The sequence below is a fragment of the Crocodylus porosus genome, unplaced genomic scaffold (assembly GCF_001723895.1).
Source record: "Crocodylus porosus isolate Cpor-Errol unplaced genomic scaffold, CroPor_comp1, whole genome shotgun sequence".
Classification (NCBI taxonomy): Eukaryota; Metazoa; Chordata; order Crocodylia; family Crocodylidae; genus Crocodylus; species Crocodylus porosus.
In genome coordinates, this window is record NW_017728918.1 from 32,956,780 (window position 1) to 32,970,729 (window position 13,950).

Consider the following 13,950-nt stretch of genomic DNA (forward strand, 5'->3'; position numbering starts at 1 on the left):
CTGCTTTTTGGGAGAATTTGAAGGGACTGTCACAACTTACAGCACACAGATTCACTTAGGCATCCCATAGGTTTTTCTGCAACAGGTTCTCATTTGTATCTATGTTTTAATAGGGTGGCTTAAAATGAAGGTTTCTTGTTGTGTTATCAACATCTTTCTTTGAATATTCTTTAAGTACTTCATCAAACCTTGATGGTCTTTCCTAAAACCAGGGGTGCTTAATAGTTGAGGAGACAGAAGGATGTTCTGCATCATTATTCTGACTGTTATCTACTCTATACTGCCTTATTTTTCTTTCCCCAGTGTTTCAACTGGCATTCTCTGAACTATCCAGTTCTGGTTCTGGTTTTGGTTTTACTTTTCTCATATGATGTCCCAGAGACTCTCCTCATAGATTTTAGGTTTTTAAAACTAATTATAAAATTATAAAAAACAGATTCATTCAAAAACAAATTTGCAAATCCTCATTAGCAAGAGTAGGGAAACGTAAAATATGTTGGATTTTACATTAGACCAATGCTCTTCTAAAAGAAGCCACAGGAAGTCAGATGCCAGAGAGAGGGACTTCTTTTCAAAAGCAACATCTGGTTCTCTAGTAGATTCCTCAAGTGGTAGCTATGACAGTTTTGCTTTTATTTTGCCTATGGAATATTTCAGCTCTTGATATGCAGTCGGAGTAATACTGTCATCTCGGACACCGCTTCTTTTTGACCTTTAACTTAAAGAACAATTTAAGATGCGTCCATCCACAACAATTGACTGGGGACTTTGTACGTTCTAATTCCATGCACTGATCTTGCATTTGTCCTCATTGCATTCCCCCTCTCACTTGTATTTAAAGTGACCTATTCAAATTGAAGTAACACAGGATTTGTGTTTTGTTTTGAATGTACAGTATATAAATTGGATTGTTGTTTAAAAGGGCCTAAATGATATCAGGCTAGATACACAGTGTAGTTTGTCAGTCAGTTGTATAAGCTGGCCCATTGTATCTTGTGAAATATGAGGTGGGGCTCTTTCTAAAGAAACGCAGCATGCATAAAAAGAAGATAGTCTAAATGATATAATGTCTTGGATAATTTACGCTGAAATCTCTCATCTAATATCTATAAAAATGAATCTATTTATAAATTCAACATACTAAAATTGTATTAGTATCTTTTCCCTGTTTATCATATTCCATTTTATAAGGCAGTTAGACATGATGATTCTTTTGATCTTGACTAAATCAATATTCCTACAAATTTCCTTTCCATTTCCTGAGCTTACAGAACTTGGTGAAATCACTCGATTCTAAGATTCTTGATTCAAACAATTTCTCATGTCTGCTGTAGATCATTAATGTATGTTGAAATCAGTGGGATTACAGGGCACTCAGCATTTTAGAGGATTTGCCCTTTGAATGCAATCATTCTTCGCTTTCTTACATGATTAAGGTCTGTAGGATCTGGCCCTGATTTGCCTACTTTGTATATTGCTGGCTGCTAACTTCTGCATCTATGCATCAAAGAGTCAGTACTTGTTGAAGATGGCTCTGTTGTATATATTTCACTAAGTCTTTAGAGACCTCTCAAAATGACTTAACGGAATTGATCAGGAGAGCTAGCTGAGCTTCCCCTCATTTCCCCACTTTCCCCTGGTTCACCCAGTCAACGGGAAACAGAACTGTAAATGATACAGCCTAAGACTATAATAATGTATACTTCCTTCTCTTTGGTGTTGTGAAATTCTTCAGTACGACTGTAGCTGGAGCAGCCTCACCAGGACTCCAGCTTCTGCTATAGCCATGCATGCAGGGGTCAGCAGAAGCTGATGAAGCAGAAGTTTAGAAAGTCTCTTGCAAATCTCTCAAGATCAGCATAGATCTGTATATTGAAGGGATGAAACACTACTTACTTTTATGACAGGACAAATCATAGAGGAAAATCTACCAATTGATTGGCACCTTTAGTGCAATGTTACTTCCGACAAAGGAATATGTCCAAAATTTTTACCACTCTGCTTCTCCCTCACTAGTCTACCTTCCCAGAAAGAAAACATTACTATGTAAAGTAATTTCAGAAAAGGAGGAAAATTCTTAAATATTTTCAAATGGAATATTTCACCAATTATATTACTTTTAGCCACAGAATATTTTAGTAATATTATAATTAATTTAACTTATTCTATGCTTTGTTCAAGATCATATATATTGTTTGTCTGCTGAAAACAACCAAACCAATACATACAACAAAATATTACTGTCTCAAGTGCAGTCAATAACTAAGATTTTCTAAGATGAATTATTAAATATGCACAGACACAATAAACTGAACTGCATCTAATAAACTCTACATATCTTTAATTTCTAGGCCCATGTGCTTTGTTAAGCAATTGGAGATCCCTCAGTATGGCTACAGAAACAATGTCCCCACCACCACACCCCGCTCCAACTTGGCCAAGGAACTAGAGAAATACTCTAAGACTACGTTTGAATATAACAGTTATGACAACCATGCCTATGGCAAGAGAGCCATAGCTCCCAAGGTGCAATCCAGGGATATATCCCCCAAAGGATATGATGGTAGGAGGTGCACACTCTTATACATGAGAGACAAGTTTGTGGTTAATAATGTTGTTGTATATGTAAACTTCATACAAATAAGACATATATTTCATGTTCATATAGCATTAAGGGGAACACTGTTATTTTTAAATTACTTTAAAGGTCTTGGTATGTGGTGTTTGCTTCAGGATTGTTGCAATGGACAGAGAACCTTTGTAGCTATTAAGCTCCTGGGATATACTGAGCCCAGAATAAAATCTAAATAATAGAGCAGCCCATGTGGTACATTAGCAGTGTATTTTGCTGCTATCTGGAAGACCAGGCCTCCTGGGTTCCATTAAAAATCCAACTGTCATATAGTAGTTCGAGCAACTCATATAAAGATAACATACTTGTTCTCTGGAGATGAGGAAGAAGGAAAGATGGACCTCATTGTTCTTCAATATCTACTGCTACTCAGTTAATTAAGGGTGCCTGCTTGTCTTTACCCGCATGAGAATGCCCAGTGGGTTCAGTGGAAGAACTCATGAGAGTCTGATGATCAGGACCTGGATGAAAGTGTCATTAACAACCCTGAATGTGGGGATATCCTCCTTCTTGACAAGAGAAATGTGGTTATGGTATCTGGCAGGAGAGGAATTGGGATAGGAAACAGGATCTATCAGGTGCCAAAGAATGAAAGACTTGAATCTCTTATATTCTGGTATTCGGGGTCTATCAGAATAACATATACTTTTGTGATCTTTAAACTGGTACCCTGGATCTTCTTTTCTCTGAAACATGAAATGATTTATTGTCTTGTTGAAGTACTTGGTATTACTCATTGGCTACCATATGAATTCTCAGACAAGTGTCAGATCTTTGTATAGTAAATTAGAAATAAGTATGGGTTAGTAGAATAATCTCTACTGTTGCATTTAAACAGACTCTGACTTTGAAAAGTCAGAAGTGGGGAATGGGAGCATTGTTATCGCTTCTGCACCCACATTTCCTACATTCTTGATAGTTTAGCTCTGATAGGATCAAGAGGCAAGTTGTTCCACAATAGTGGAGAGCATGGCAGTGACTGTGTCTGTTTTTGCATAAAACTGTCTTTATATTTTAACCTTCCTCTATACATCCTACTTCTACCTGGGGAAAAAACAGGACATTGTAAATGATTAAAAACAATGAGCTAATTCTGAGTAGTTCCTGAAATCAGTGGCTTTGCACCATTAGAACTGAAAATGGCATTTTATTTTTTGAGCATATATTTTATCTACTCTTTCAGACAGAAAATATACCAGATACTACTAGACAATTTATGGATATGTATAAATGTAGGGAGAATCATTTCTGGTGTTGACGTAAGCAGCCGGCATTTATCCTGATAAAGTTAAGTTAGTAATTCATTCAAGTGTATGCGTAACTCCTATTGAATCAATAGGATTTAAGAATGGATTTAAAATTATACACATACTTAAGTATTTTGCTGAATTGAAACATAAAGGCTGAAAGATCAGGGGGATCTATTTTACTTCGTACATAAAAACTCAGCACCCACTAATCTAAACAAAAGTTACCTGCATATACCCAGTGGCCAGAGCTGCAGGGAATTAAACAGTTTTTTCTTTGAAATACTGTTCTTTTTTCTTCCATTGATCCTAGCTTGTTTCATAACAGTATTGGTTACTTACAATTCAGTAAAATTCTTCTTTCCCCAAAGTGGAATAACAGATTGCCTAGCCTAATTTTGGCTTACATACTTGTGGTGCGTGCCTTGCTGGTATTGTATGTTCTTGCTGCTATAAAAACAGGTACAAGGTCATATTCTGACCCCGCTAAAGAAAACCAATTGGCAGAGGACCTGAGTACATAGGGTCCCGAGGACCCTGCCCCGCCCTCAGAAATAGTGCTGTCACCCAAAATGAGTAAAACTTTCCACATGTCCATCATCTTAGCTGTCCCCTGGCAAAAATAAAAGTTGGTGCCTATGCCAATTGAAGATATGCATTTCATTAAATGTGGACAAAATTTCATCCTCAGTATTAAAACTATAGCTCTGTGTCCTTTGTTATTGCAGGTGTAAAAGAGAAAGCAATGGTCTCTTTCCAATTTTAGGAAAATGTCTCCTCTGCTGGAGAGAAGCACTTCTAGATGCTTTGTAATCTTTTTATTGACTATCACTGCACTTTCATGCATAAACAGCCATATTGACTATAGGAAGAACACCGTTCTTCTTTGTGCAACAGCATTTTCCTTGTGTGTCTTCTTTTAGCAATCTATCTGGCCATTTTTGGCCCTGGCTTTATGCTGTGGATGCTAAAGCACATTGGCAATGTGCATGGTGGTGCACCCCTTGGAAAAAGGCACCACCGACACTGCCAGTGGTGTCTACGGGCAGTCCGTGATCATCACTGGCTGCCGCTGCTGCTGCTGGCAGCGTCTGTGGGTGGTCGCCAAGCAGTGATCAGTGCTCACCCCCCTCCCACTTCCAACAACACTGCTGCTGCCTGCAGGAGCTCGCCATGCCCCACCTCCCCCGGGGCCACGCAGCGTTCATGCTAAAGCATACACACAGTGACTGAGCATGTACACACAGCTATGCACTGGCCAAGTAAATATTTGGCTACATGCATGTATACCTGAGTATAAGCCCCAGAAAACTGAGGAGAGGAAGAGGAGATAGGCCCTCCAAAGTCTTAGCCCCAGTAGCTGGGTGTTTAAGGCCCTTACCAGGAAGCAAACAGTTCTTGATCTTCCTCAAAGGGGGTTTGAACTTTCATCTACTCAGACCTCCTAGCATAGTACTCTAATGATCACAGCATAGGTCCTCTCTCCAGTTCCCTTTTTGTGGCTGAGCAACTGCCTGGTGCATTGAATAAAACAAATGGAAGGAAGTACTAGAGCAGGGAGTTTATGCTTTATTGGATGCAAGGGTCCAGGCGGAAATCTAGGACCATTTGTTCCATTTCCAACAAGCCACCATCTCCCTGAGCCACATGTCCTCTGGCTCATTATCCTACACATGGTCCCAGCTCTTGGCTGGCTAAGGAGCCAGTTTCAAAAAGAGGTCTAACCCCTGCACTTTTAGGATTAAAACATGGGTGGCCTTCTCCAGAGTCTAACCTGCTAGTGATGGGTTTCTGGCTGGCTATATTTTCAGGTCTTAGCTGTAGGTATGTGCCCAGAATCAATGTGTGTACATAGTTGCATATGGGCCCACCCAGTGCACAGCCCACCGAGCCTCACCAGTCTATAAACATACTCCTACATGTCTACATTTCAGGGGAATTAGAATTTTCACCTGTGCATACGTGCCAAAAATGCCAGTTATCCAGACAGAAAACTTTAGACACACAAAGGGAAATAGGCTTCCAACCCATCTGCTATTGGAATCATCGGAGAGGTTTGTACTGTATTTACTTGAAAACAATTTTTTTTTCCCCCAGTCAGCATGCGGGAGAAACAGCCTTGTCTTGGATTCAAATACCAGCCTGACAAAGGTGACAGTTCAGCTCTAGCTGTGGTCCCATGCATGGGACTGAAGCCAGAGCTGAGCCACTGCCTGCCTGGGGCTGGAATGGCTCGTTTGGCAGGGGAGGAGGCACACAGCCAGGGGGGTAGACTGGGGGTGGGGGAACCTGCAGGGGGTGGGCAGAGAAGGCAGCTGGAGGGCACGTGGTAGAGGGTGCATGTTGGTGGATGGGCAGCAGAGGGGCCAGACTGCCTTTTACCAGATCTGGCCTTTTACCCCCCACCATGACTGCTTGCCCTGCCACAGATGTGAGGTGGAAAATTTAAGACCACCTTCCACTAATTAGATTCTGTACATGGAAAATTATAACGATTTTATAGTTTTCTATGTATCTCTAGGGGAGATTACTAGGGGAGTCGTCTTAAACTTCAAGTTGTCTTTGTTTTGGGTTAGTACAGGGAATGGATTACTATAACTTAAGACTGATTTATTTCTGAACAAAGTACTCTCTTAGAGGCATCCTAGGACTCAGTGGGAGACTGAAAAGTAGTTGGAGGTGAATTCTGTTGAACAGATACAAATAGTATCAAGGGTCAGAAAAAATGACTTAACCTTTGAGTCTTTGTTTAATATAAAAAGTCACCAGGATGAGTAACCTGGGAATAGATAACTCCCCCTGGACTGTCCTTTTCCCCCCCCTTTTTCTAGTAGGCTTTAACAATAACTGCCTAAGGAGGGGACACCTTATGTTGTTCATTGTGGAACCAAGAAGATTTTACAGGAGAACTGCTTTATACTGAATTGGGCTTTCTCATTTGCTTTTTGTGTATGGAGCTGCATAATGGCATTATTTTATATGGCTTGGAGGGAGTAGCATGACCCAGTATTCAACAGAGACAGCAGAATTTTTCAATAGAAAAGCCATTCAGGTGATGGTGGGGAGCTTCTGCAAATTTGTTCCCAAGCTCCTCAGGTAATCAAGCAGTCCTCTCTGTTCCCTAGTCCTCTGACTCATTTGCATTGGGACTGAAAAATCCTGAAGGGTTAGGGAACATGAGGGTTAGGGAAAGTGTTGGAGCTATGATTAACTTGACCACTAGACAACAACTTCTAGACCTTAGGATATTGGGCTGGATTTAATTGTTTTCCATTCTATCTGTTTGGAGAGGACTCCATACCTGACATTGGGTAGGGCTCCTAGTGCTCCGCCACTTAGAGAAACATGCAAAATAACTGAAAAACAGGCGCTGATAGCCATTATGCCCCATGGCATTCATTTACAGAGAGATAAGAGCCCAAGACAACCCTCTTGGAATGAAGTAGTTGGACAAGCTATCTGAGAACCTTTATGGCTATCTCTTGATGGGAGGGGCTGCTCTCTATATTCAGGTTCGCTACTGACCATAAACCACCGGGAGACTACAGAGCTCTCAAACACAGTGACATGCACACAGAATTTCAGTTTATGCTTCCCTGTGTATTAAACTATATGTCACTTCCACTCCCATTTGCTACATAGGGATTTCTGGAATTCACTACAATCAGGTTTCCACATTTCTTTGTTCAAGTCTAATGTGAGATAGATAACTCAGGTTGTGTCAAGAGTTTAAAATCTGTACAGTGAGAATCAAGATAAAATGACTAGAACCATACCTGACAGATTTCAGACACGACAGCTTTTTTATGATTTTAATTGGTAAAACAGAAGCTAATAATGATACTTAGAAAATATATTGACCTTCAATTTATTTATTTACAAATTACTCTTCACAACACAGCTAAGCATATGTATTGTGATTTCTTCTCTATTGATGGGAAAAATAAAGCAGAAAAAATATGGGATTTGACCAGGCCACAGAGGGAGTCTGTATCAGAGTCTGGAGGAGTTTCTATCAGTTAGACCTGTGTAGAGTTCTCTCTCTCTTTCTCTCACTCTACATGCACGTATATATAACACCATTTATTGTCTGTCTTATATTTATTCAATTTTAATCTACTATAACATTTGTAATATGTCTTTAGTGTTCTGCAAAGGGTAGAAAAGTCATTATGTTATTTGTTCATTTGAAACAGTCCCTATTTGGCAACTTGTGTGTAAAGTAGTTGCTGTTAAAAATACAGCACTTACTGTCTTAATTGTAACCAAAATCCTGTCTATCTTATATATTGGAAAATACTTGAGTGTCTTGAATATCATAACAAGGTATCAATGGACAAATGCTGAATTTTTAATGACCACCAACAACCACCATTTTAATAATGAAACTCTTGAAAAATAAGTCACACACATTCTCCATGAACACTCAGAAAACAACAGTGATCTAAAGGGTGAAAAACCAAAGAAACTTCATGAATGCTTAACATTCACTTCATTAAAAAAAATCACACCTTGTGCATTATGTGGGTTTCCTGAGAAAACTCCTTCATCTGCTACAAATTAAGCATTTTTTCACATACTGTAAACAATGACTTCATTGCACTGTCCAAAAAAAATGATAATGAAAAGGATAGAGTAAGCACTGTATGACAAAGTCTACTCTAGGACTCCAATTGAGGCATAGCTGCTTTTTAAAGCAAAACCTAATCTATAAAGAGGTTCAAGGGAACAGATTACTACATATATGTCTGCTTAAACAGACACACCTGAAGAGACTGGCATTTCAATTGAAACTATTGGGGAAGAGCTCCAACTAGTGTGCTGACCTTTTATACAGAACTCTAACCAACACATACTTGTATATTTAATAGAACAACGTCTTGCACTTATACATTATTATGCAGTATGATCTCTGCAGTATTCAGAAATACACTTTAAGGGGAAAAAAATCACCATAACATGTATGTATCTCTTGACATTCTGATTTGTGTTATATGAAAACATAGCTGTGCCCAGTCATATTAAAACAACAAGCACTTTTTTATTAACCTTTAATGAATACTTTTTTTTGAGCAACTTCTTTGGATAAATGGTTGAGGGAATCTGGGGTGTGGGGTGAAGGGGGGAGGCAGGGGAGGAGCGCGTATTTCATTTTCTCTAGGTAGAAGATTTTAGTATTCACTAAAATATGAAACCCTGGTGAAATGTTTAAAAAAATGAACTGTATTGTGCAGGAGAAAGTGTCCAATGTGTTTTACTGATTGTCATGAACAGCCGTTGTGATTTATAGTATGTGTCAGTGAACATGTAGTTAAATGCATGCCTATGGCCTGATTATGAGAAGTGCTCAGCATCCCCAGATTGTGTTGTTTTTAACGAGGGCTATGGGCTCTGAGGACCTCTGAAAATCAAGCAGTTTAATTTCCTTTTCTATTTATATTAATTTTGTTTATTGTTTATGAAGATCCCACCTCCAACTTCAGCCAACACTCACCCCTTCATTCTGCGACCACCTTCTTTTCTGAATTTCTCCCACTTCCTCTCCCTGCTATTGACCAATGGCATGGCATTCATTCGTGATTTTGAAAGAAAGAATACTCTGATTACCCAAGACATATGGTTAGCACTCTGGTCCAAAGATCAAGCATATTATTACTATGAGCTTGATCCTCACTAGGTCCAGGGAGTGGGATCCTCACTAGGTCCAGGGATTAAGATCTCTTATGAATCTGGATTTTCTACAAATTGGCAGAATACTAGTAATGCACTAGAATTCATTACAAAAGAAGCAATGACCCAGAGAGCTCCCAGCTTACCATATGAATATGTAAGCAACTCTTCCCCTGGAGTAAAAGCAGTGTTTCCCTGTGCCCTTAATTCATGCACAGTGCTTGTTTGCTAAATCTGGCCTGCTTTTCAGTACACAACATGGTCACATTAAACACATCTTTCATTGTTTTGAATTGGATGTTTAATACATGCACACATTTTTGGCATATACAAGTTGCACAAAAATCATGAAATGCATCCATCATTTTTATTTCCCTTTTTTTTAATCTACCACTGTTGCTCATAATAAACTTCACCCCCAGCAAACTGCTTTTCTTTTCACTTATGTGATATGCTGGTACTTTTGAGTCATCCTTGTCATATTTCTTCCCACAGCTAAACGTTATTGTAAGAATTCAAGCCCAACCAGCAGCACAACAAGCAGTTATGCCCCTAGCAGCAGCAGCAATATGAGTTGTGGTGGAGGCAGCAGTGCCAGCAGTACCTGCAGCAAGAGCAGCTTTGACTATACCCATGACATGGAGGCAGCACACATGGCTGCCACTGCTATTTTGAATCTCTCCACTCGCTGCAGGGAGATGCCTCAGAACCTCTCCACTAAACCTCAGGATCTCTGTGCCAGGGTAAAAATGAGCAATTATGTTTATTGATGAAGCTGCTTCTTTACTTCACTAGTTTTGAGCCCCTGATAGATTGAAGAATAGCTTTAATACTTGCTTAATCTTTTTTCTCAAAACAACTGAAAAATCTGGAAGCTCTGCTAAGGCAGGAAAATAAAAGATAAAGATGCAAATTACTCATCAGTAGCTCTTGAAATACAGATCAGTGTATACAGTTAAAATGGTGCTGATAAAATGTGTTGTTCTGTCTTTTAATCCTTCTCTTACTGAAAGAGTCTATACTAAGTATAAAAGCTATTTGGGTTGCTTAAGTGGTATTAATTGTACTATAGAATTTTTTTTGACTAAACACCATTTGATTCATAAATTGTAAGAAAGGATTACAGTTTAATAATGTAATTTAATATATAAATCACACATGAGCCCTAAGGTTTTAGGATCTAATACAAAGAAACCCATGCTACTTGTGCATAAAAATGCTTCACCTATCCGAAGTATATAATAGCTGTAAAATCACTGCATTATCCATTGAAACAAACAATAAAATCTACCACTACACACAACTTCAAAGTTGCATAACAGTAATAATGAAGTGTCATCAATGGTCTTTATATTAGTAAACTCTCAATCTCTTGTTAAATGTGAACAGAAGCCAATGAAGTAAGGTAATTTTGATGTTAACCTTTATGTATAAAAAACCAAGCATTATTCAAATCCATCTGATTTTTAAAACACTGCAAGAACAATTTTATTTTGCTACAAACAGGTTAAATCTGATTCTGACAGCTGAGGAGAAATGACTATTTAAAATGCACCAGCAACCAATAAAGTGGTACCTATAGGAGGCCACTAGATGGCTAAGTAGACAGATGCAGTGCAGGGGATACAGTTTTATTGTGCTTATAGAAGAGCTTTTGAGCTGGCAGACATGTTCTGCTCTTCTCCAGATAAACAAAGGCTTTCTTTCTCCTATTGTGTAAAGATTTTTGATTATACATAACACATTAACCGTAGCAATTAGTGTTAGCAATTAAAGATAATCTTAATTTTTATGAATCCAGACAGATTAGTAACTCTGTTTTCAAATGCTTCCTTTTTTAATTAATTGATGTATTCCTATAGATGAGGGAAAATGTCCTTGTGGAATGCAAGTAAATGCAGTCGTGTGCAATACCAACAGGAATGGAGACATCCAGAGCAATAGCATTGTAAATATTGTGTGGCATAAGGAGATGTTACCCCTTTCCAGACACACTAAAATGTATATGCTAAATGGGGAAAGATAAATATATTATCAAACATAAATTAATATGAAGGCAATAATCAGATGTAGGTTAGAATAAAATCTATCAACAAAATAGCCCAAAGCAAACGATTTTGAGTCAGTGTGTCTTCCTGCAGCTCTGTTATTACCTCAAGAGGAAAGAGAGCTGCTAGACATCTAAGGAGGCAGCAGCATTCACACCAGTTCTGAAATCAAATTTCTGGTGAATAGTTTCACCCTTGAAAAATGAAGGATTGTTGTGAGCATTTTGTGTTTTTAATGTATGCCCTATCCTTCCCATAGAAAGAGAAAAAGGAAAAAAAGAAACAAGATTTGAAATAGATAATTCTTGGTCTGTTTCCAAATGGGAAAAAAAAATCCCCTACCCACTCTGTATTTCACAGTTCCTCAGTCGCTGCAGGGAATGTCAGAACCAGCTTCTTTGCCCAAGCCAGCTGATTATAAAGATAGACTTTGGAAAGTTAAGGCATATTAAACTTTAACATCCGAGATGAAGGATCTGAGAGCTCTTAATAGTTTTCCCCTCATATGACAATGGAAAACACAGTGCAAATAGATTTCGCTTAATAATCAAAAGTTCTTTTTCTAAATCTTTATTAGTATCAAAAGAACAAAGCATTTTCTTGCTTTCTTTCTTGCTTGCTTTCTTTCTTGCTTTCTTGCAGTTAGATACTATATTCTAGCTGGTTTTTATTGCCCTAGTCACCTAAGCAGGTGTTAGGATTGGAAGTAGCCAGAATCATGCAGATGTTAACTCAGAGAGACTAACCTGTCAAGAAGTAAATCAGAGGCATAAGGGCAGCAACCAGAAAATACCTTCAGAGATTTATCCTTTCATTTACAAATTTTACACATTCAAGGTGGTGGTAGTGAGTAGTAAGATGTCTCCCCTTTTATTTTTTTTTCCAAATTTCAAATGAACCCTTCAGGAAGATATGAGTGAATCTACTTTACCAGCATTAATGTTGTGTAACAGAATCATGCTATGTGTGGGTGGAGGCTCAATACTTACAATCTATACAGGCATGGTAAAGCTTTTTATCATTCTGCTAAGCAATCAGATTAAAAACACAGAAAGGTAACAGCGTGATAGTGGGAAACTGAATTAACAATATTTTTCTTATTTTGACAGAATCCTGATATGGAAGTCGATGAAAATGGAACCTTGGATCTAAGCATGAACAAACAGAGGCAGCGAGATGGTTGCTGTACCATTTTGACACCGCTGGAGCCAATGTCGCCACAACGACAAGCTGTGATGAATAATCGGTGTTACCAACTGAATGAGAGCGACTGCTGGGACTTACCAGTGGACTACACTAAGATGAAGCCCAGTAGAATAGATGAAGATGATTCCAAAGAGATTAATGTATGTCTTTTTCATCTATGGGTTCTCATTAAATCTGACTGTTTTAATACGTTAGTTTTCTAAAATTTGGTATGAAAATACGTGATGAACAAAAATAGATGGGTACCTACAAAAAGGACTTTCTGCTGGTTAATTTTTAGAAATACATCATATTTGCACACATCTGATCTGTGATTAACTCCCTTCAGACAACATTTGAACCATGAATGTGAATCATGTTTCGTAACAGCACTGTCTTGTTTAAATGTATTTTCTTCTGTGAAAACATTCTAGCATTTTCCAAATGATCCTATCTGAGTAAGTTGGCATAACTTTTTACAATACTGGAATCAAGGTTTAACCAGCTTTCAGGACAAGATGCACTCTTCATATTGAAATTTTAAAATGAAATACTAAACGTAAAGTCTGCTTTACACAGAAATCCATATTTAGAAGCAGCTGTGGAATACAGGATGAATTTTTATCTATTTGACCTAACTGGGATTTTGCTTGTTAGAAGGCATGCTCCTGAATTATCTGTGCATTCATGATTGCTATTACTGTTCAAGTGACTTTATACCTTATTAGTAAAATATTTTATTTCTAAAGTATAACGAAGGGCTTGTGGTTGTCATTGTTCCTTTCAAATTCACATTGCTCTATTCTGTAAACAGAAAGGGATATGTGAAGGGAATGTGGTCCTTAGTGACTTTCTATCTGTTTCACATTTTACGTTGTAGCGTGGCATGTATTTTCCATTAGTGCTCTGAAAGGGTGCGCTTGACATTTGCTAATGCAGCAGTTTTATTTGTGATGCTACTTCTTGCATTCATCAGGTTTCAACTCATGCTCATCATACTCTGTGCAGGATTTAACCCACTCTAATCTAACCAGGATTTTACAGTCTCAGATTCTGGTAGTAGTAATTTTTTCTCTCTCCAGATCTATGTTAAAAGATTAATAATTTCCACAATAGCGTGTAGCAGGATCTCTCTTCAATTTATTTTAATTAGAACTTACTATGACAC

At 38.2% G+C, this 13,950-nt stretch overlaps 1 protein-coding gene across 12 annotated transcripts in view; it reads left to right on the forward strand.

Annotated features, from left to right (window-relative positions):
* Positions 1-13,950, forward strand: part of MYT1L (myelin transcription factor 1 like) — a 485,235-nt gene that overhangs the window by 386,022 nt on the left and 85,263 nt on the right. For 11 of the 12 annotated variants that reach the window (XM_019537449.1, XM_019537454.1, XM_019537450.1 and 8 more), the window contains 3 exons: positions 2,352-2,563; positions 10,045-10,292; positions 12,707-12,943. In XM_019537449.1, coding sequence (XP_019392994.1) covers positions 2,352-2,563; positions 10,045-10,292; positions 12,707-12,943 — 697 coding nt within the window. The remainder of the gene's footprint in view (positions 1-2,351; positions 2,564-10,044; positions 10,293-12,706; positions 12,944-13,950) is intronic. The other variant, XM_019537461.1, reaches the window with a different exon arrangement.